This window comes from Diadema setosum, chromosome 3 (assembly GCF_964275005.1).
Source record: "Diadema setosum chromosome 3, eeDiaSeto1, whole genome shotgun sequence".
In the NCBI taxonomy this organism is placed as follows: domain Eukaryota; kingdom Metazoa; phylum Echinodermata; class Echinoidea; order Diadematoida; family Diadematidae; genus Diadema; species Diadema setosum.
The window spans coordinates 31,443,601-31,468,126 of record NC_092687.1 but is presented as its reverse complement, the minus strand read 5'-3'; the positions used below and the strand labels follow the sequence as shown (position 1 = coordinate 31,468,126).

The following is a 24,526-nucleotide window of genomic DNA, read 5'->3' as shown; positions in this document are numbered from 1 at the left end:
CGTCTTTGCCGTGGATTATGATCGGGAAGGCCTTCTCGTTCTTCTTTACGTAGATCTTTCCATTATGTGTCCGGAGGAACTTGTAGCCTGCGTCCTTCCTAGCTTTGTTCACGCCGCTCAGAAGTTCCTTGGTGGATGCCACGAGGTTCTCGTTGATGAAGATCTGGCCTCGACCCTGGTAGCCGAAGTCCTGGACCGTGACGCACTTCATCTTTCTCCTGTCGTCATACATAGCATTCCTCGATCGCCGGTTGCTGAATCGTACGATGATAGACCGTGGTCGTCGCTCTTCTCCCTCCTTTAACGCTCCAAGGCGGTGCACGATGTCGATGTCGCTGGCAGTGATGGCGGGATTGATCCTCTGGGCTATTTGTAGAGCGATTTTCGCCGGCTCCTCTCCCTTCTTTTCTGGCACCCCGCTTATTTCCAGATTCATCCTGCGGTTGTACTGCTCAAGATCAATGACCTGGTGGTTCAGACCCTCGACTTGTTTTTGCAGAGCTTGGTTTCTTTTTTTTTTTTTCGAGTTCATTGTTGTCTTTCGCCAGCTTCTCCGTTGTCTTCTTCATTTTCTCAAATTTTTCATCGAGAAAAGATATCGAGCTCACTATTCCCGCTTGCCCTTCTCTGACCTCCTTGACCACCGTTTCTAGCAGCGATAGCTTGTTGTTCAGTACATGGGAGAGGTTTGCGATTTCCTCTCTCAGCTCTGAAATCTCAGCTTCCGGTTTCTCTCCATCTTTCTTGCTGGGGGCCGGGGTGGTAGAGTTGTTTGGCTTCTTCGGCATACTGCGTGACGTCACAATGGTGATGTTGCGCTGTTATGGAGACTGGAGGCACAGCGCGAGATAGAGAAAGAAGTACGCTGGTGGGGTGCGTGGATACGCCTTAGTGATCCTGATGCGGAGTTTTTTAAATATAGAGAGCGTAAAAAATCGTTCAAATTTGAAATAAAAATCAATGGTATCTTCGCCAGTTTTTGCAGAAAAAGAATAATTTCGGGTTAGCGACAATCCTCTTGATTAGGTGGTAACTATGGTATAAAATTTCTCGCGATTACTTCAGCGGAAGTCAGAAATATTTGGATGTAACCAGGAGCTCCAAACAAACACGTCCTTCTCGCTTGAAGACAGGATACCAAATTTGACAAGGAATTTGACAAAATTGTACAAGGAACCTCTTGATGTTTCTCCATTACTTGTTTTATTCCACAAGGCACTTTGGTTGTTTCACTTTGCTTGTAAGAAAATGCGATAATTGCAATCATACATTCTATACTGGGTATTGTTGAATGTTTGCTATTTGCAACGCCAGACATGCTGGTATCACTATATTTGGATTAATCTTGGCTTGAGATTGACTTCGAAATAATAAATTATCCGTAATACTTTTTTTAAGCGAGTTTATATAGAGTAATCTATATCATTAGCCATTTTCTAGTCACGGACAGAAAATGTGCATCACTGAACATGCGTTACGAGGTGATCTTCTCTCAAAATGTTGTCATTTCATATATTAAGTAGAAATCCATTCTAAAAGAGAAATATAATCAATAACTTCAGAAGAAAAAGAAGAATATTCCCTACATAATGATACAAAGATTACAAAAATCAGATAAGAAAGTAGGAAGATATGACATCATGTAATAATAGCATTTTGTTGAAAACTTTTTTAATCAGTCCTTATAAATATTTATTCAAATGAGCGAGTTTAAGATGTCTTATACCCTCAAAATTTTACATATATGTTATATATGAAATTCAGAGAAAAAAAAAATTATTTTAGCTAATACAAGTAAATGCATGTTCACATACCAAGATGTATCGGGGTCAACAGTTGCTTTGTTATTTAAGTGGGGGGCGCAAGGGATTTTTGGTGCAAATTTTTCCAAAAGCACCAAAATTTGGCACACATGTAGCCCAAACCATACTATTTCGATTTTTGATGGGCGCCAAGAGGGGCACCCTCTGGGGTGGCCATATTGGCAAAATCCAATATGGCCGCCATATAGGTTTAAAGGTCACTTGCATTTGAAAACATAAAAGGGTTACACTAATTTTAAAAGTCAGGTTAAGAGGTTTTGTGGGTCAAGGAATTCGAATGTGAAGCTGTTTTTATGGTCTGAGGTCAATTTTTCCTTATAAGGCCACCTTAAGGTCATTTAGGGGTCTAGCCATTGTATTCATAACAGTGTATGAAAAAATAAATGGCTTGCCCATGGTCAATATTCCAGGAATGCCACCCTTAGTCGTAGAATTGCAGTTGTCGACGGCTGAAAAAAGGCGTATTTCTTGTGAAGGGCGCCCTCAGGGGCGGCATATTTGCAAAATCCAATACGGCTGCCACCTACATTTAAAGGCCTGTCCTTAACAAAAACCTATAAAGTGTTACAATAATTTGAAAAGTCAGCTTTAGAACTTTTATGGGTCAAGGGATTCGATTCTGAAGTTGTTTTTAGGGTCTGATGTCAACTATTCCTGATAAGGTCTCCCTAAAGGTCATTTGGGGATAAACCATTATATTCAAATTAGGTAATTTAGAAAATGGCTTGCCTATAGTCAATATAGGAGGAATGCCAGCCCTGCTAATAAAATTGCAGTTGTTGAGGGCTGTGGGAGAGGGAGAGGTGGGCCTTCTAACGAGTAACATCAATATTATTATCTGCTTTCGTGTTAAGATTTCAAACACTAGGTACACACTCATGAATTATAACAAGAACCCCTTTCTGAGAGTAATTAGGTTTATCGAAGAGATCTTATTTAGATCCTTATTTCACAATCAAATTTGAAGACTCGGTAACCCTTCACTTTCATTTATAATGATTACTTACGGTAATTTTTTTTTGCATCATTTCAATTATGACCTGTTATAATATGGCTACACAAGCTTTTAAGTGAGGTTCTGTCCAAAGCTATGGAATATCATAGTTCATGTCACAATCATTCCATTAATTATTATTACGTTACAGGCCCTTAGAGGAAATGTTCTCACCGACTGGTCTTATTTGCTGAATTCAATATATTTGCATTTGCTTTAATGACAGCCAAAATAGCTTGGTAGAATTATGGGTAATGCCCTTTAAAAGAATTTTCAAGATTTGATTATTGGATTATTATTTTCATCTTCATCTGTAAGGACTGCAATAAAAGCATACATTATCCTATTGCTACCTAATATATTAATCGTTTAACAATAGGGGGGGGTTACTCTTTATATGTGACCGTGCACCTCAAAACGAACGTAAAGTCGCACACACTGATTTTGCGTGAGGACTGAAAATGAGTGAAATGGGTCACCTAGCCGAACTTGACTTTTTCATATTTTCTGAAAGAGTGGGTCTTCTTTTACATTATGCTAAAATTTGGTATCATAAAACGGGCAGGAAAGTGTGTTTTTTGAGCAGTTTATCTCGAACATTTTTGATAGAATAGTGTGATTAGGTGTGTCTTTAGAATCCCTTTTTCATTTCTGAAAAAAACCTTGTCCACACTCTTCACTTTCAACTCTAATAACGTTTGAAAGGATAGTGCTACTGCTTTGAAAGTTGGCATTAATTATGGACAGAATGTGCTAATGAGGCATGCTTAATTTCAGTTTAATCTAATAATCCCTTCATTGTTGTTAATCTGGCGGTTTACTTCCTGTTTTTTGTCCCATTCATCGCACAGCCAGCACGGTTTGGTGGAGATTAAGCGCTTGAATAGACACTGTACTTCAGAGCCTCTTTTCTCAGTTCACACTTTTCCTGAGTTTGTGCTTTCTTTCCAATATTTAGCTAGGTTAGGAGAGTCCATTTGATTTGAGTTATACATCATTTTAAAGCTTAAAGTCTGCTCTTTCAGAATATTATGGTCATATCTGGCGACTTTTTGTTTGTTTTGAGGTGCAGGGTCACATATTACCAACGTCCTTGACGTTGCCACTAAAAAGAGAAGTGTTTTTATTTCTCTGTTGCAAGTCAGGGATCCTCAATCACAATAGATATTCATAATTCAGATTTAAATTCAATGGAATAATAATTATGAAGATCACTCCTAATCTTGATGAAAAAAAGAAAAAAAAACTGTCGTGTTTAAGAGAGTTTTTAGTACATCAGCTTGGCATCAATTTGCTATATTCGAACTTGGGTAAGAAAGTTGGATTCTAAAGTCCTTATAGGAAATTTACTCTACTCTCCTCAACATTTCTACGACGCACGTCTCCTGGAGACGAGCCCAATCTCCAGGATTCGCAGGAGAATCGAACATTTCCGATTTTTGCAGAGACTATTTCCGTCTTCCAGCTTGTCTCCGAGACGTTTCTGCGAAGTCTCCATCACTGTGGCCATGTCGTGGGGAATAACTTTGTCTGCAACATCTTCGAGATGTCCCCGCATCTTGTGGAGACCGTAATAACATAATGGCGACGAAAGGGAAAAGTCGCTGAGAAAAGACGTCTCTGATAAGTCCCTGCGACTGCAAAAGCCGTGCCAACATCCCCGTGACGTCCAAACAAATAAGTTGTCCCTTTGTTCAAAGACGTCTTGGACGTCGCCCTGGAAATCGCGTTAGTTGTGACAGCGAAAATACTTTCTTCGAGACGCTGGCATTGCGACAATCGGTTACACACGAGAGAAAATTCGTAACTTGAATCATCATTGTAATGATGATTGCAATTCGTCTTTAGAATTATCGGACCTTGCACACGCTCGCTCGAAAACTGTGATTAGAATTCGAATTCTCGAGCTAAGGCGCTACGTAATCCTTGGTGACTTGTCAATCAAAACGTATGACGATCGAGTGCATGCATGCGGCGCGCGTATTATCTACGGAAGTGCTTGAAAGGTAACGTAAGCTCCGCCCCTCAAAAGATGTTTTCGAGGTCAAGCATTACACACGCAAATTTCGCACCGTAATTTGAGTGAAACTTCACTGGAATTCACCTCCGGACTAGAATTTGAATTCGTGATTGTGATTAGCATTCGTGATTCTAATTTGCTTCCACACGTGCCAACGGCGCACAGTGGGCCAGAATGAGCTCAAAGTGCGCCAAAATTATATTCCATGGTTTGTTTTTACCCATTGATTGAACATAATTTCAAACTGATATGATGTCACTGTGATGCTGTTTTTTTCATTGGCTACCAAAAATCTGTCTGTAAATGACGAATAAAGCAATGCAAATCTTAGGCTGTTATTTTTTTCTTTAAAGATTAATTTATCTTTACACATTCACTGACACTGCTTATATACTACCATTGAAAACACGATGCTTACATGTCTTAGAAAGTGTATAAACATTCGGGTTTCGTTAAAAGAATCAAATTAATGCTGAAAGTTCCATATTACACACGTACTGCAAAATGATCTGTTGTCCGTGTAAACTAGTTAGAATATAAGTTTATGATGTACGCTGTACGTTTGGGTGAATTTATTCACTTTATTCCAGCAGGACATAAATGTGCGATAGTAATATCCGATATAGTTCTTATCTCTCTACTTCATATTATAACCATAGGCCTATGTAATATCAATTCATACAAGCACAAAAACCATTTTTGTCTAATTTTAATGGAAAGATAACAAATTGTGAAGTTAGTAATCAGGAAAATGAAAGGTTATGATTTAGCAGCTAAGAATGAGTCTGCCGTGTATGAAAGTTTACTTGGAAAAGCTAAAATAAAACGATTGTTTTTAAATGAAAAAAAAAATATCGGAATCACTGTCATAATCTTATGAAATTATAAATTCATCCACTTTCCACAATGATTTTTTTCTTTCTCATCAGTCGTCGGAAGCATTTTTTTTTTTTTTTTTTTTTTTTTTTGCTTCCGAAAATCCACAAAGTGTATGGGATCACAGTCTGATGAATCCAACTTGTATTGGTCGCCTATCAGGTCAATGTCAGACATGTCAGGCATGATACGATGAGGCAAGATCGTCCGATGAGGATCACGCGAGCAATGTCTGACATTGACCTGCAATCAAATTCACAAACTGCGATCCTACGTGTATACACTTTGCTGACCGGCCGGAAAGCTACAGACTTTGCTTCCAACGAATAACCGATGAGAATAAAATCTCTGTGTTTTGGTGTATAACGTTCTATCTGCATATGTCAAGAGTAGGATCGAAGTATTTAGGTGTCCATATGATATGTATCGCAGTAGGAATAGCTATGTTTACAGTAGTGGCTATGACAATTATGGACAATATGGCTATATGGCCTTGGCTATGTGCAATTATGTACTCTTTTATCTTCGGAGGAGGGGTCTTTTAGGTGCCGGACTAGCCCTATACATATACTTTATAACTCTGTTTGCCTCTTATTCAGTGTTATTCATGCTTCTGTGCCTTTAACGTGCGAGAAAAAAATAAATGAATTAAAAAAAAAAATGCCGCCCTCATGCGGCCCCGTATGATATAACAGCATTCCTAAGCGGCTGCAAGGTCCAAAATAGACGTAATGTGTCGCAGAAAATCGGCTCTAACACAAAAAGTGGCAGAAGGTGGCAGCCAAATGTGGTATCAGCTAAAAGCTGAGACATCAGGGAATGTGGTGGTAATAGAATTTGGTTGGAAATCCGTGGCAATCTAAACTTTTCATTAGGGTATATTAAAAAGACAAATAATTAGCCTCTTTTCCAGGATATTTAGCGTAAAATATTCATGAACATTAAGTTTTTTTGCATTTTTACGGCATTCATAACGTAAAATGAACTCTGAAAAATATGTGGGAGAAATTACAGGTTGATATCTCAAAAACTACATGTTGAAATTTCTTATTTATTAAAGAGGTTACAATTTGCTTTGAAACTCTTAAAATATTGTATTTTGCTACTTCAGGTAGGAAATATACCCCTTTAATGTACATACCTGATTTAAATATCTCAATGATATATTCTTCATAGTATTGCCTCTCAAGGGCGCATGTCAAAAATTTAAAAATCCCAAGTGCCCCAAGTGACTTTTGGCGCACTTTGGTATCTCTCTGGCCCACTGTGCGGCGTAGCCAGGATTTCATCTTGGGGGGGGGGGCGGTTAGTGTGCGAGGGAGCGAAGCGACCGAGCGCGAGCGAGCGGAGCGAGCGAGGGGGGGGGGAGGGTGTGGGAGGGGGGGGGGTCCCCCCTCCCGCTGTAAGAACTTTTTGCATTTTGATGTTGTAAATGGTGCAATTTGATGCATGTTTTTGCGCGTTTTATCGACGTGAAACACTCCCACTTGTTTATGGTAGCGGTTTATTTTCATGTAGATTATTATTGAACAATTTGCCTATAAAATGGTATGATTTAGATACACTTCTTGTATTAATTCCTTTTCACTGAATATCATGAACGCGACTGAACCCGAGCGAGCGGAGCGAGCGAGGGGGTAGGGGAGGGTGTGGGAGGGGGGTGTCCCCCCTCCCAGGGTAAGAACTTTTTGCATTTTGATGTTGCAAATGGTGCAATTTGATGCATGTTTTTGCGCGTTTTATCGACGTGAAACAGCCCCACTTCTTTAAGGTATATAGCAGTATATTTAAGTGTAGATTATTATTTAAGAATTTGCCTATAAAATGGTGTAATTTAAACACACTTCTTGTATTTATTCTTTTCATTGAATATCATGAAGGCAACTGAACCCTAGCGAGCGGAGCGAGCGAGGGGGAGGGGAGGGTGTGGGAGGGGGTGTCCCTCCTCCCACGGTAAGAACTTTTTGCATTTTGATGATGCAATGGTGCAATTTGATGCATGTTTTTACGCGTTTTATCGACGTGAAACAGTCCCACTTGTTTAAGGTAGCAGTATATTTGAGTGTAGATTATTATGGAAGAATTTGCCTATAAAATGGTGTAATTTAAACACATTTCTTGTATTAATTCTTTTCATTGAATATCATGAAGGCAACTGAACCCTGGCGAGCGGAGCGAGCGAGGGGAGGGGAGGGTGTGGGAGGGGGGTGTCCCCCTCCCACGGTAAGAACTTTTTGCATTTTGATGTTGCAAATGGTGCAATTTGATGCATGTTTTTGCGCGTTTTATCGACATGAAACAGTCCCACTTGTTTAAGGTAGCAGTATATTTTAGTGTAGATTAATATGGAACAATGTGCCTTTAAAATGGTGTAATCTAAATGCACTTCTTGTATTAATTCTTTTCACTGAATATCATGAACGCGACTGAACCCGAGCGAGCGGAGCGAGCGAGGGGATAGGGGAGGGTGTGGGAGAGGGGATGTCCCCCTCCCACGGGAAGAACTTTTTGCATTTTGATGTTGCAAATGGTGCAATTTGATGCATGTTTTTACGCGTTTTATCGACGTGAAACAGTCCCACTTGTTTAAGGTAGCAGTATATTTTAGTGTAGATTATTATGGAAGAATTTGCCTATAAAATGGTGTAATTTAAACACACTTCTTGTATTAATTCTTTTCACTGAATATCATGAACGCGACTGAACCCGAGCAAGTGGAGCGAGCGAGGGGGGAGGGGAGGGTGTGGCAGGGGGGGGGGGGTGTCCCCCTCCCACGGTGAGAACTTTTTGCATTTTGACGTTGCAAATGGTGCAGTTTGATGCATGTTTTTGCGTGTTTTAACGAGTTGAAACAGTCCCACTTGTTTATGGTTGCAGTATATTTTAGTGTAGATTATTATTGAACAATTTGCCTATAAAATGGTATAATTTAAATACACTAGTCTTCTTGTATTAATTCTTACACTGAATATCATGAACGCTGTCTATTCAGCAATCAAGCAGAAAAAGCATGCACACGAGGGTGTAGATAGGGGCATATCCTCTGCCACATGCACGAAGTTGATTTTGCGTTTTCAGACCTGAAATTCAGCGATCTGGTGCAAAGTTTTGTTGCAATACTTTTTCATCGAAGTGTTAAAATCACGGAATTTAGCTCTTATTCCGAAAGTGCACCATCTGTGTGTATGTATAAAGTCTAGTGAGGTAGAGCTTAGGGGAAGGGGGATTCCCCCTCCCGCACGCGGAGCTTTTGCGTTTTTAGAATTGAAATAAAGCGATCTGGGTATAGGCACAGTCTACTTCTATGCATGGCGGGGGGGGGGGCGAGCAGTGAGAAGGCGTTGGCGAGTGTTATCTCCACCCTTCCCTTCCGATGGAGCTTTTGCTTTTTTAAGGTTGAAATTGAGATATCTATCGTATACGCATATTTGATGGAATCAACATTTGGGAAATCACCAAAAAAAAAAAAAAAGAATGGGGGGGGGGGGCTGAGGGAGGAAAGGGTCGATTAAAAGGAGAAATTCCCCTATACATGAGGGAACCATGAGTTTTCGGAATATAAGTGATAAGTCTTGTGCTCTCAGAATTATTCATAATATTTTGTAAATCTAAAAAGTGTACTTAGCTAGGGAAAGAGGTACAGAGGGGGGGGGGTTGGGAGGGGGACACCCCTCCCAAGCACGAGAGATTTTGCATATTTTGAATCGAAATTCAACGATCTGGTGCACACTTTGAGTGAAATATTAAAAAAAAAATATCTTATTTGATGAAAGGTTGCAAAGGAGACCCGCTTCATGTGCATACAGTATACACGCATTTTTTTTTTCCGCCTCCCAGATCCCCGGTCCAAATCTTACGGGGGGGGGGGGGGCGACCGCCCCCATCGCCCCCCCCCCCCCCCTGGCTACGCCAGTGACACGTGCTAAGAATTCGTCATTAGAATTATTTTTCACTGGAATCATTCAAATGGCGAATTTTTGACCGTGTGTTACCGCTCAATGTTTCCTCCCGTCAGATAGGCCCTCAATCCCTCCCCCCCCCCCCCACACACACTTTAAGACTACAGCAATATCAAACTACTGACCATGGCTCGTCTGACACCGGTTCTACATTGTGCATTTTCAGCTTCATTCATTCATTCATTTCATTATTTTTTTTATATTTCCATGTTTTCCACCTCCCAGTGCATGTCTTGAAACAGCTGTGGTGCAGAAGAATGAATTTTGGCACTGAAGCATTGCGGAGAGTGGCTGATACAAATATGTAGTACTAGTAATTGCCATGTACTTATGCCATCTTTCCTCCAACTCCACTCCCTGAAGTCAGGGATCACATTAGATAGGGTGATTTCTGATGATCTGCTCCCACGTTATGACGAGATGATGCCTACCTTCGTTGACGCAGGCTGCCCCATAAACCTTGTTGCTCATCAGTCCTTGCTGGACATGAGCACGATTATTAAAGTTGTTAATGTGTCAGTGAGCTCTGGTTTGCTGATCCATAGTACTTAGGCATTTTGCATGCCACATCAAAGCAAATCTGAAGGAACGTCGCTCCCTGTCAGTGCCTGATGTTGGGCTCTGGAAGAGAGTTATGCTGTACAGGAAAGAGCTGAAAAGGCCTTTATCTTTTCAATACCACGACCCACCCGTAACTCCCTCAGACCAAAGGGATTTAAAAAAAAAAAAGGACACTACCGAAAATGTGATGTTATACTCATCCGTGCGAGTGTACACTGTTTTCAGAAAATGCTTTCAGAAAACATTATGTCATCCTTTGTAAGGACATCTTTGCGTAGATTGCATCTAAGTTGTTGGAAAGCTGAAGGGTTGTGAGATCACAATTCCTGTTGGAATTTCCCTTTCGAATCAGGTGCTCAGGATGAGTAGTCTGTCCCATGTATTCTTGGATATCTGTGCGCTGATAATGAGGGCAGTTCTTGATTTTTCAATCTTTAATTTTCAGGAAGCCGCTACGCTCTTCCAATCATGATTTGAGGTTTGAGTGGTGTCATCACCATCTCTTGTCAGAGGACTGCACAGTGTTGCAGCGCAAAAATGTTAAGATTATTTTCTTCAGGATCAGTATCCCATACAACATCAATAGGTGTTCAGTTTCCCTAGTCATTTGCGCTTTCAGTAAAGAAACGGTTTCGAAAAGATAAGAAAAAAAAACAAAACCTTCAGCTGAATTGATACGACACTGTCATTAAAGGACTTTAATGATCGAATCAGACTTTGTAGTTAACTGCCCCTAGAATGCTGGTCTGACCTGGATTGAGGAGGTCGATTCCCCGGAAGCAAGGGAGAGCAGGCATGTATACACCAATTTCAGCAGGAGGAGAATCATATCGCTTGCCAGCTTGAACGTTATATAATTGACCATGAAAGGCGACGAGGTGGCTCAGTCGGTAGCGTATGGCTTGCGGTCTAAAGACTTGTGTTCCAGCGCGGGGTTAATCCCACTTATCTCAAGTCTAGCTGAGCAATGGTGTATGTTGTCATACCGTCCCGCTAGTAGAGGCACAACACTTTGCACCTCATCACTTGGATATAAAAAGTGGAAGTCCCTTGTTGAAAGAATCACAAACCCAGACACATGAAAATATCCCGAATCGGCATTCCTTTGTCGGAAAACTCAAGGTGCATAACCGGTAAAGTGGTCCACCCCAGGTACATAAAACTGACCAGCTAGTTGCATACAGGCTATCCAGCTATCTCGTCTGAAGGAAAAACGAGGACAAAATAAGATTAGGCGTGTTTATTACCGTCTTTGTCATTTTGCACCCTGATTCGGCACCTTAGAAAATGATGGCGGTCGTATTTAAGCATGTATATGATATATATATATATATGAAATTATATATATATATATATATATGGGTGAGAATTTTGAACGATGTACAATTGCCAATTTTCGTACCTTATGACATTCTTTCCCTTAGAACACGCCAGGATGATCTAAGAAACCAGATTTTTCATGCCATCTCAAAGATTGGTAAATTTCCTTTCAGGAAATATATGGTTTGGTTGACTTTTGCCTGATATTTTTCATTTTCACAAGGACTTAAAGCGTAAAAATACGGTAAAAACGCTATTTTCACAATAATTTTTGTTTTCAAACTAATGATGTGCATTTTTAATGGTACGTGGCATCTAATATCTGACCATGTTCTGGATCTGACATATCATGGGTATGTACCACAAAATTATAACAACTTCATGAGCACGTATAAAATTACAGAGAACAATTTGTCATAATCATTATTGATATGTAGGAGGATGGAATCGCTCTTGGCCCTAATTGACCATTGGAGGAGTATGGAAGAGATGACAAATGGGAATGGGAAATATGAGATTTTGGTCATTTCTGTTTATGAAATAAATAAAGAATTGTGAGAACGTAACACCGCCACCTTGCTGATTTGAATATTTGCTGATTTGAAGGACTGATCGAAGAAAGTTTTTTTTTTTCAAAAATAGTAAAATTACAAAATGTCATATCTTCCTAATTCTTTCTATATCCGATTTGTGTCATTTTTGAATCGTTACGTTCTAGTTCTTTAAAACGTATTTTTTTTTTTTTTTGTGGCGAATTTCCTTGTAAAGAATTACTTTACTATTGGAATGTCGATGCAAACAAATAGAACCGTCCCGTATACCCAATACCCGTTGCAATGGTTATAGTGTCACTTTCCGATAAGCCCTTGCTGAAATGACTACTGCGCGCCACATTGATAGTAGTAATACTCAAAAGCCCGTGGCTATTTTCAAATAGTGCACTTGTATAAGATTGGGCGATATCTGTGTATACTCTCTAAAAAAAAAAAAAAATCGAGTGAAAATTTTCACTCTAAAAAGAGTGAATACAAAAAAGAGTGAATTTTGAGTGAAAATGCTCATTTTCACTCATTTTGGAGTGACGTCAGGGATCACTCGAAGATTTTGGAGTGATCCCTGACGTCACTCCAAAATGAGTGAAAATGAGTGAATTTCGAGTGAAATTGGAGTGAATTTTGAGTGAAAATGCTCATTTTCACTCATTTTGGAGTGACGTCAGGGATCACTCGAAGATTTTGGAGTGATCCCTGACGTCACTCCAAAATGAGTGAAAATGAGCATTTTCACTCAAAATTCACTCCACTTTCACTCGAAATTCACTCTTTTTTGTATTCACTCTTTTTAGAGTGAAAATTTTCACTCGATTTTTTTAGAGAGTATGCAAGGAGCACAAGTAAACTTACATCGTACTGCAATAGTGCATGGGCTAGATAGAAAGATAATTTTGGTTTTATCAAGTCTTGACATGAGAAGTCACTCTTGTAATTGCAATCTTGTAGTATACTTGAGAGAATCAATGCGTGTTCATTCATTATACGCCGTCGAGTCCCTATTCCAGCTTTTGCATCAACATGATTATGTTATGAATGATAATGAATACACTGTATAATAGAACGCAGGTTACTGATGCACAATTCTGTTGTGCACTTGTGTTAAATTACCCAATTCATTCCATATCCTCGATTTGTAAAAGTGCAATGCTTTAATGCTTACTAAATGTTATCGTTTTTTTTTTCCTTTTTTTTATCTTACTCCACAGATTAAGCATCTGTATTTGACTTTTGACAACTGGCAGGACGGTTCTGAACATCAATCCTCGATTGGGGTTGACTTGGCCAGATGGGTTTTCACTACGCCGAGCCTTTTGAGCTTCACTTTGAAATGGTGTTGCTTTGACGATCATTTCTTCTCAGCAGTCACACAATCAGCATCATCTTGTCAGGTATTTGTCGCACCATGGACTATGTAAGAAAAACATTTAACATAAATATTTAGTATGTGGCTGAATCAGCATTTGAAGAGTTTGTTTGCAAAACCGAAAAGTCCATTTTTGACGATATTGAAGCACGGTCTCTGCCATAAAATACAAAATAATACTTTTTAAATCGGTCACTACATATAAAGGTACATTCTTTAAGTTATGGTCAAAAGAAGCAAACATTTTCTTATTATCCTCGTTATTTTTCTTGGACCTTTAATCGGAAATATCTCCATTTGGCAAATATGGACTTATCGGTTCTTGCAAACAAACTCTTCATTTATTCTTCTGTTTGTTTCTTTGTCTGTTTTAGTTGATCAATGCTGCTGGCAATATTATCTAACTACCTTGTAGTTCTTTTATGATATAATTACAACTTTTCATTGGAGATTGTTGAGTATGGTTTACTTTTAATGAGGTGGTACAAGGGATGAAAATACGACTGTCTATATAACTATTCTAAAAATATCACTTTTCTTTGGATATACACAAAAATTCATCGGATGCATGTCTGTCTTTCATGTCAGAAGTTTGTATTTGCCGCCTATCAAATCAATGAGAATATCTATTACCTCGATCTATTGTTAGATAACTTTATTATAAAGATACCGCTCCACAATGGGAAAAAATATCAAAAAATTTAGACATTCCTGTACAAAATAAAGACAAAGACAAGAATGGGAAAACAATTTTTTTTTTTACCCTTCAGACGTACACCCTTTACTGTAAAAAAAAAAACACACAAACCAACAACACAAAATAAAAAAAACAAAGAAACAGACTACCATCAACATTCATTACTACAATTTAGGGATTTTTTTTTTTTCAACAGGCCAGTTAACGAAGCGTTGATATAACTGCGGTCCATTGTCTTCCTGTCTGTGAGGTAGATCCAGTCTGCGACATGTTTCTATTACTTTTACTGGTGTCTTCGAAGACAAACAATAAATTGGAAGAGAATGAAACAGTGGTTACTCCACTTCTTAAACGCCCTTGGTTTTCACTTCGCCCCTCAATCTCCGCTAGCTCTATTGTATCATTGTTCTCTAAGTTGTTTATCTCAACACAATACTATAAGGCATGCAGTAATATGTATGGGGAAGAGAATGGGCGATTAAAATCTTTGCTGCCAAGGTGGACTGTACTATCATCGCACACTTAATGATACGATCAATACAGACATACAGGAGAATAATCCATGTATCATTAGAATTGTCGTGTTCATGCAACCGCCTTTCCCACACCAATTCATAGGGCTCCTATAACCATTAAACTGTAGTATAATCACTTAAGAAATTCTACATAAGTCATGTTTATTTTCTCTCTCTCTCTCAGTGTGCACTAATTAGTAGGTGGGAATAGAACAAAACGCAAATTTAGGCTGTAACAAACATTATGTAAAAGAAAAAAAAAGAAGAAATCGTCTGATTTCGTCATATATGCTTGTGACACTTAATCTTTGAACACATTTCCGTCAAACAAATTACTATTGTTTTCGTTCTTTATACCATTACGGTGTATAGGCTACTTGTTCTTAAGTGTGTAAATCGAGGCTTCATTACGATGTGACTTTTCGAGGGCCTAAGTTCATACAACCTGTGCTTTTGATTTATAGCCACCCCCTCCCCGATTCTTATCCTTGTTGCGTATGTACCAGTTGTTGCAAATGTATTATTTTATTAGAATGAATGTTTCGGTTTGTTTTTAAGTCAGGTAACTCAGTTAAATTTTTGACATTTTTTTCAACATATTTGATTACTTGATATTTCAGTGTACATGATTGTTTCTTTTGCAGCTTACATATAAGCCGATCCGTGATGAGTTAGAAGAATGCGGCCTCATGTATTTGACTCCGGTACATATACCCATCATGAGGGAAGACTTTGTCAAATGGAAATTCACTGTGCCAAATCTTTCACAGTTGAGTGTGCAATGCCGCCACCTGGACGGTAGTTTCTTCAAAAAAGCTGCCGCCTCAGCAGCATCCTGTCAGGTATGTCACTTTTGGCTGTACATGATTTGAATTTGGCACATGATATGTGTGCGTGTCATAATCATCCTTTATCTATCTGCTTGACTTAATTGATAGAACGATTAGTCTGCACCTCACCTCCGAGAAGACTGTAGTTTATTTAATTACTATTAGACTACTTTATTTGTGACCCTGCACAACATAAGCAACAACAACAACAACAACAAAAGACGTCACACATAGAAGACAGACTTTAAAAGAACAGACTTTGGTCTTTTAAATGGTAGAAACTATCTTCAAATGGACCATCTTGTATTAATATTAGACTTTAGAAAAGTACATTGATAACAGATGCTTTTAAATAAAGTTCATATCAAATTAAGTGCTTAATCTTCTCATGCTGTGCTCAGTGCAATTGACTAACAGAAAGGGAAAAAAAAAACACAACAGGATATCTAACTCCATAGCAAGCAACAAGGGAAGAATTAAAAGATCAGAATGAAGACAAGGAATCTCTATCGACACATTCTATTCATGACTGATAACAACTTTCGAAAGCAGTAACATAAAAAATTGATAGTTGAAAATGAAGAATGTGTAAAGGGTTTGAAATGAAAAGGGGATGTAAGACATGCCTCTTGATCACACTGTTCTAACAACATCTTCACCACAAAATGCTGAAGCACGATTTCTAATTCGTTTAATATGTATCTAAACTTTAGAATAACATACTGAATGATATTCCTTTAAGAAAAGGACAGGAAAACCCCCATATTGATAAGGAGAACTTATTTCCTTATGTTGCGTTATCGCGTGAAACCAAGGCGTGCGATTTGTTCTTGGTTTTGTGATGCACGGTCACATTATGAAAAACAATTCTTACACAGTTTTTTTTTTCTTTCTAGGTCAACCTCATTTCACTCCAATGACGAAGTTTGCTTATTTTGTTTTCATTGACCTTTATAGAGCACTGAGGAAATGAGTGTTTTAATGGGGTTTAAATTCCATTTGTTTTATCATCACCATCTTCATTTTTCTCATCATTATTATCATTAGCAGCAGTAGCAGCATCAGAATCACTATCATCATCATCATATTTGACATATTGTTATTTTGCTCAGTGATTGCACTTTACTCAGCTATGCACTGTAGTTATGTGTTTATTTTTGTTTTTGTTTTTGTTTTCTGAAAAAAAAAGAAGAAGAAGACAGTGGCGCCTTCGTTTCGGGTACATAATCAGGACGCGAGAAATACATTATTTGGATGTAGTCCGGTTGATCCACGTGGTGAATATCTGTGTAAGCGATTGCAATGTCCAGAAATGAACTTGCTCCCGTTGCATGTCAGCTTTTCACATATGCCTTGAGCTTCTACAGTAACATTGGTCTTGTTCCTGTGTTTAATTACTGTTTGCTAAATTCCCCTTTTTTTAATATAGGATACATTCAATTCATGTCTCCTTTATATTTGGGTATGTTTGTTTAAATTATTTTTTCTTGTGCGTTAACTTTGCGTTTAATAAATCATCCTTTTGATGTAGTTGCATTATGTATTTTACGTTTAACTGTAAATCATTTTTTTTTTGTTCTTCTATACAGATTCAAGAGCTTGATGTGTCTTTTGACGGGTGGGATGGCAATTCTCATTACCGATCATCGATAGTGGGTGACTTGGCCCAATGGGTATTCACCATACCCAGTCTTTCGAGCTTCAGTTTGAAATGCCCCAACCTGGACGATAATTTCCTCTCGAAAGCCGTCGCCTCAACATCGTCATGTCAGGTATGTTACCTTGCTATGTATAATTTACAATATACTGATAATATGCAGGTGTATCCCAAGATTATGGGAAGATATAAAAGTATATCAAAATGGACATTTATGTGCATGTTAAAGTTTTAAAGGATATACTGTCTATGCACATTTTGAATTACCTTCTTTAGATATACATACAGGGTATTTAAACGAATTGGCATAATATAAGCATAATAAGTTGTAATGTATGTTATACATAGTCATTGTCTTTGGTGACTTAAGAATATGAAACTGCCTCAAGGATGTGCGCTGGGTGCTAGGATGTTCAGCGTCTAAAGTCGTGCATCCTTGGAAACGCGGTTATACATACTATTATGACCTGTTATTGCTTTCCCAAAATAAAAACCACTTCGTAAAGGGTACGGGGCCCGGCAATATGTGTGTTCTTTAAAAGGTTGTAGGTATTGTCAGCATGCTATAGATTTCTTGAATCATGTTCTACAGCGCGTATGAAAAAAAAAAAAGTAATTAGGCTTTGGAGGGCTCCCACTTCAATTGTCAGCTATGGAGAGCACAATGCTGATTGTGAAGGAGGAGGAGGAACTCGTCTTCTTTCTGTTGATACCTGGTTATGTTGTCAAATGTTACGCGTGACCGAGTACATCAACTTTAACCCTAAAAAAGACTGTGGTATTTTGGTAGCGAGGGCGAGTATCATTCTCCCCTGTAACAATGTATAAGCTTTATTGAGTAATATCTTTTCAGTGTTAATAACTTAACGATAACAATGAATATAACATAATGTACTCTTAAATGAATCCCAAAAGGATTGGGACAATCATCCCTCAGCATGCCTACTGATTCCCACTGATACGTTACTAGCCATCCTCTATAGATTATAGATAGATAGGTTTACTTCTATTCAGGAGTTTTGGATCTAAGTGCATTCTAAAATTTGCAGAGTTTTGGGGCCCCGTTATGTGACTAACGACTCCATCGAAAGAATGAGGTGTATTCAGTGAAATGACTAATGAGCATTACTGCCCTACTTTGGAGAAAAAGAAGGAAGTAAAAATGTCACAAATGAAGAAAATATGTTTTTTGGTAGGCCTGTTACGGCACAAATTGTCGCCTCCGGCTTTGGGCGACAATTTCTGGCGGAACTGGCGGCACAAATTGTCGCCGCTGCATAAACTGTAGCCTGGAGGCAATTTGGCTGCTTGTACAGATCCCAATTTTTGACCTCGATGGCGACAATTTGTGCTGGCAAAATTAAACCTAGCTGCACAAATTGCCGTCGGATATGCCGTATGAATTGTGTGGTTTGGGTGGTTGATCCGGTATTATGCTTGGGTGGGGTGGGTATGACTGGAAAGCAATTTATGCGTATGTGTGTGTGTGTGTGTGTAGGCGGGGGGGGGGCTACCTATGATTTGTAGGTGCGTATGTGTGTGTGTGTGTGTCTGTGTGTGTGTATGTGTGTATTTGTGTGTTTAGAGTATAATGATTATGTGGAAACTCTGCATGTGTGGTGGTTGCATAGTGCTAGTAGTTTGCCTGTTTGCATACGTGTGCCTGTGTACGTACGTGTGTCTGTATGTGTTTGTGTTTTGATGTTTGTGCGAACTGTGGCACTGGAAATAATGCTTTCAATGTGTATGAGCACATCTTAGTTCACAGCGGCGTTGATTTCAAAATAGTATGGGTGTGTCAATTTCAGCGGTGAGGTGTGCTAGGAGAGAGAGACCGAGAAAAAAGGCATACGAGGGAGGTACCCTGCCTAAATGCTATCTGTCTTTGTTCATTTTTTTTTCACTGCATTCATATTCTTCCATCAGTCTTAACTTCAACTTCAATATCACTATTCTTCGTCCCAGAATAAGTTTGGCATGCTTTATGCATGAGCGAATAATTTCGACACGCCGTAAATAATTTCTCAATAAACATTGTTAGTTGATTTTAGCATAAACGAACTGCCATATGTACACACAAAATACATTCGTATTTATAAGCAAACACCAACAAAATAAATCATCATCATAATGCACATAAACCAACTCAACACACATTCTTCCATAATATGCAATAACACACATACGCACACACACACACACACACACACACACACACACACACAAACGAACTGGCACTCAATTATCATGTGCGCGCGCACATACAAACTTCCTTAAATCCTCACCATGACTTTTTACATTTTTTTAGAGGGCGCTGTATTCCTGCTGCCACATAGCAAAGTTTGCTCCCTGAATGTCATCCCATGTGTGTCATTGCCATAATGGATTTTTTTTTTCTTTACATTTACCAGCGCTAGTGTACAGTGCAGTGATCCTCCAGGGCAAGTTTCAACATTTTTCATTATTCTGCCGGCATGGACTTTAGTAGCAAGATTTTGACCTGGTTTACCTTGTCTATACTCTGTATGCCTACATGTTCCAGCACAGGCCTATGGCCAGATTACATGGAACATTATCATGCAAATGGAGGGTAGTGATCTCCAGTCAATAGACTGCTGCAACAATAGAGCTATTCAGGCAAGACTTTCTACCTCTTTCAGTTAAACCAGATCACAGCTGTTTTCTCTAAGAGGTCATGCAAGCAGGACAATTCCTGTAGAAGCTTTCAATGTCTTGAAAGAAAATGGCATATTCCTTGCCAGGGACAAACGGGTTGGCTGTCGCATGCATAGACTTGAATTCAAACATGTCAGCCCATCCAGTCAAGCTTGTAAAACTGTTGATGCAGATATTCTCAAGGTAGTAAATTCTAATGCCCACTCTGTTTGTAATAAGATTCACTTTTCGTGTGACTTTGTTCTTGAGAAGGACATAGACGTGCTGTTTCTCACTGAGACGTGGCTCCCTGCAGTCGTCACAGGAGATTGACCCCACCTGGGTACACTTTCATCAATGTATCTCGTTCAGCAACCATCGATCCAGGGCATCATGGTGGTATCGGTATCCTTGCAAAGAAGGAACTCAAACGTGTACACAATAAGGATGTTTTACATACACTTGATGTTTCTACGTTATTTCATCTAACATTTCCCGAACATTGTAGGCTTACTATTTTTATGTGATCATTTGCAGGCCTCCACCATCAGCAAAGAACGGATTTAAGACTTCCACATTCATTGTAGAGTTTGATGATTTTGTCATGGAACTAAATCTGCTTCCAGGAAAGTTGGTAATAGGTGGGGATCTAAATGTTCATTGTGATCGTCCAAGTCGGGCTGACTTGAGTAGAATCAACTCTGCTTTGGAGTCGTGTGATCTTGTCCAGCACATTAATCAACAAACTCATAGACTCGGTCACACTTTGGATCCCTTGATCACTAGATCAGATGAGTCAATTCTGAATGCTATTGAGGTCTGTGACAACCACGAATCTGATCACTATGTCATTTGACTTCATCTAAACATACCAAAGCCACGGGTATCTTGTCAAACTCTCACTTTCAGAGAGTACAAGGATATAAACCAAGAAAATTTTTCAAAAATTGTGCTTGATAATCATGCTCCAGTTACAGTGCGAACATTCAGACACAGACGTCATCCTCAGTGGTATAATCAGGATATATCCTCTGCCCGTCGGGAATGTCCTATAGGGCGGAAAAGGAGATGGCGCAAAGTGAAATCCACGGACTACTTCAGGTCTTACCACGACGCAAATGACAGGGTCAAGAAGGCTCTCCTCACTGCCAAATCTGAATACTTTAAGGAAAAGTTTTCAGACTGTACTCCTATTTCTGTTTTTTGGAATCATTAATTCTCTCTTCAACCGCAAGGACACTGTTTTACCAGCTCATGATTCAACAGTAGATGTGAGCAACCATTTTGCATCCTTCTTTGCTGATAAGGTCAAAGATATTAGCTGTGACCTGAGTAATCAGTGCAGCAACTTGGTCTTGAACCCCATGTACGCAGATCAGCAAACTCAACATGAATTTGATTTCTTTTTTCTGAGGTAACTACTACTGAATTAACACGGATAATCATGAAGAGTCCTTCTGAGGCTTGCTGTCTTGATCCTTTACCTACATGGTTGCTGAAGAAGCATCTTCCGATTCTTCCTCCTTCGCTCACTGCTTTGGTATATGTCTCTCTATCGACAGGAACCATCCCAAACTCACTGAAGCAAGCTATTGTAATTCCAGTGATAAAGAAATTCTCATGTGACAATTACATTCTCAAGAACTACAGACCAGTTTCCAATATCGAGTTCAGATCCAAGATCATTGAACGTATAGTCACATCTCAGCTTGTTCAGTACATGGACGAGTCTCATCCCTCCGAGTCCTTTCAGTGGGCCTACTACTAAGTATTAGAGTAACCATAGCTGCGAGACAGCCCTCCTCAAAGTCCAAGATGATATCCTTCGCAGTATTGACAAAAGGAAAGGGGTTATGCTGGTAATGCTTGACCTGTCTGCTGCGTTCGATACAATCGATCATAAAATTCTGCTCGATCGCTTACACAACACCTTTGGTATCAAAGGTTCAGCTCTACAGTGGATGGCTTCTTTCCTCACAAATCGAAGGAGTCGTGTCTGCGTGTCTGGTCACTTGTCTAGGGAGTGTACTTCAGTGGTTGGCATTACACAGGGATCTGTAATTGGGCCCCTATTTTTCACCATGACTGTATACCAGTCCTCTTGGAAATCTTCGTGCTGAAAATGTTAAGTATCATATGATGTAGCAGATGACGTGCAAATCCATCTTGAGTTTGACCCCAGTGACCTTTCCAGTGTTGAATTCACTCTGAATGCACTGTCCAGATGTGTGGGTAAAGTGCAGGAATGGATGACTGTGAACAAGCTGACACTCAATGAAGATAAAACAGACTTTCTTATTCGTGCCTCCCAACGCCATCATAAGCTTGTACAGGACTTAAAACTTGCTCTTCGAAATCTGTGGAGGATCAGAAAATGTATTCATGCTTGTACTTGTCACGCAGCAGTCAGTGCATTTGTCTGAAAACCCACTTTCCCATTCAATTTATGATCCCAAACTTAGGGATAATAATACTATAGAAGAAGAATAGCTCTTTCAGAAAATAACTCAAAAAAGAAAAGAAAGAAAATAACTCAAAAAAACTCGAAACTGACTCGGTTGACCTGTTTCACCTTTCTTGAGTCCTCACATAAAATCAAGGGGTGCGACTTTTTGTTTGTTTTGTGATGCACGGTCACAATTGCAAATTTTGATTTAACAAAGTACGCCCTACATGTTTATGAAAATGAGTAACGGATGAAGAAAACACAACTGCATTTTTTATAGTATCTACATATGTATACTACAGGTTAACTAAGGATGGGGATGAAAGTGGAGGGTCCCACTAGGAAGTACAGCTTGTACGATATGGGACCCTCACAAAATACACAAACAGCAAATAATTAATTAAGGTACAGCCCGATATAAAACAAAATAAATGAACCGATTTCGACTGATATGAAGTCAAATTGGGAAGTGCATACACTACAGCACGTGTCATCGTGGATGCAAGCAAACCTGATTTCATGATGGAAGAGTAATAATAAAATACAACTTGGATTGAATAAGAAAATATACGTAATTATCAGAACTGGTAAGAATGCAGAGAAATTGGAGAATACACATTTTCTTTTCCGAAAAAAGTAAGAGGACCATCTGATGAGATTATTTTTCTTTAATAAAAAATAAATAATTACGTAATTGCTTGATGTTTGAAGAAATGGGGACTTGACTGAGATGATGAAACGAATCTAACTCGGTTGTATGTTATACAATTTCAATAGAAACAATTGACACCTACACTTCTTTCTTCTGTGCTATTCTATACATGCGTAATATACGGTACGAGAGCAGGATGGTAGTGGCATGAAGTTATCCTTTCATAAGTTATTATGCTTGAAATTGAGGAGTGTGTAAATGATTTCAAAAAATGAAACAGGGCTGTAAAGACATACCTGATCATTCTATTCTCCCCAAAAATGGGTTGTAGAAAAACTGCTGAAAACATGCTTTCCCATGCATGTTATGATCCCAAACTAAACAATAATGTAGAGGAAGTATAGCTTGTTCAGAAAATATTATGAGAAAGTCAAGATTGACTCGGGTGGCCCATTGCACCTTTTTTTGAGTCCTTTCGAAAAATCAAGGGGTGCGAATTTTTGTTTGTTTTGTGACGCACGGTCACAATATTAAAATAAGTGGAATGGTAGTTCTGAATGGTTGATGATAAATGGATGGTGAATGGTAAATGAAAGGTGAATTGTAAATAACGGGTTTAATTTTGAAAGGCAAATGACTGGTCATGCCACTGGTATACCATTCACCTTTTTTTTCTTGGAAGGGCCGCGAAAGGGAGAGAGAGAGGGGGGGGGGGGCGTAAGCATGTATTTCAAGACATTTTGTCAATATTTTATAGGGTTTTTTTTTCTTGGTCTTTGGTTTATGACTTTTTTTTCCCCCAAGGGTTAAGAGCAATGCTCCCAGCTTGAACATTAGGGGCCTACTTTGATATTCCAGAAGCATATAGACAGACATTTCTTGTAATTTCTATTTTGACTAATTTTTAGTTTTGTTTGTTTTTTATTTCTACAGATACAAAATCTGACGTTGATCCTGCGTAATCAGATGTACCGTAAATTGTATGCTCCCTCTACGGAGCACGATTTGGCCCAGTGGGTGTGTACTATGCCACGTCTCTCACGCCTAAACGTGGAATGCTTCTTCTTGACAGATGGTGTTTTCTTCTCAACAGCCTCGAAACTGGCGAGATCCTGCCAGGTATAGACCCTTTAACCGTCCACCGTGGAGATTTTTCATTATTCTTAAAAGATATACTTTTAACAAACTATTTATGGCAATGTACGCCCCTTTTTAACGTACATTCTCGAAAAAAAAAATACATCCGATCCGAGCAACTACATCTTTCCAAATTATCTCATCTGAATACACATCAATGCATTATGCAGGGCAAGAAAATAATAATAGAGATCACATTTCGCTTAAACGTCGCGTTTTAGTGTTTTTATAAAGTTTAACTTACGTATAAATGTGGCTTCTCACGATATTATTTGGTTATTATGCTCTTAACATCAGAAAAAACAACAGTCCTGTGTCCTGCCCGTATGTATCAACTTCTGTCGAGGGACTACAAAATCCCGAGACTTGTAGTCTTGGCTTATAGAATAAGCATAATCTCATTGATCTTCCTGTGTATAATCTCACACCTTTTGGGACATGACACCATCATAATCAATTGTGCATAT

At 39.0% G+C, this 24,526-nt stretch overlaps 1 protein-coding gene across 1 annotated transcript in view; it reads left to right on the top strand.

Moving 5' to 3' along the window:
* The window catches only part of LOC140246776 (uncharacterized), a 66,916-nt gene extending 42,869 nt beyond the window's left edge, over positions 1 to 24,047 (top strand). Inside the window, exons 6-9 of the mRNA XM_072326110.1 lie at positions 13,313 to 13,495; positions 15,327 to 15,524; positions 17,102 to 17,284; positions 23,856 to 24,047. Of these exons, the coding sequence (XP_072182211.1) occupies positions 13,313 to 13,495; positions 15,327 to 15,524; positions 17,102 to 17,284; positions 23,856 to 24,047 (756 nt within the window). The remainder of the gene's footprint in view (positions 1 to 13,312; positions 13,496 to 15,326; positions 15,525 to 17,101; positions 17,285 to 23,855) is intronic.
* Positions 24,048 to 24,526: the final 479 nt, after the last annotated feature.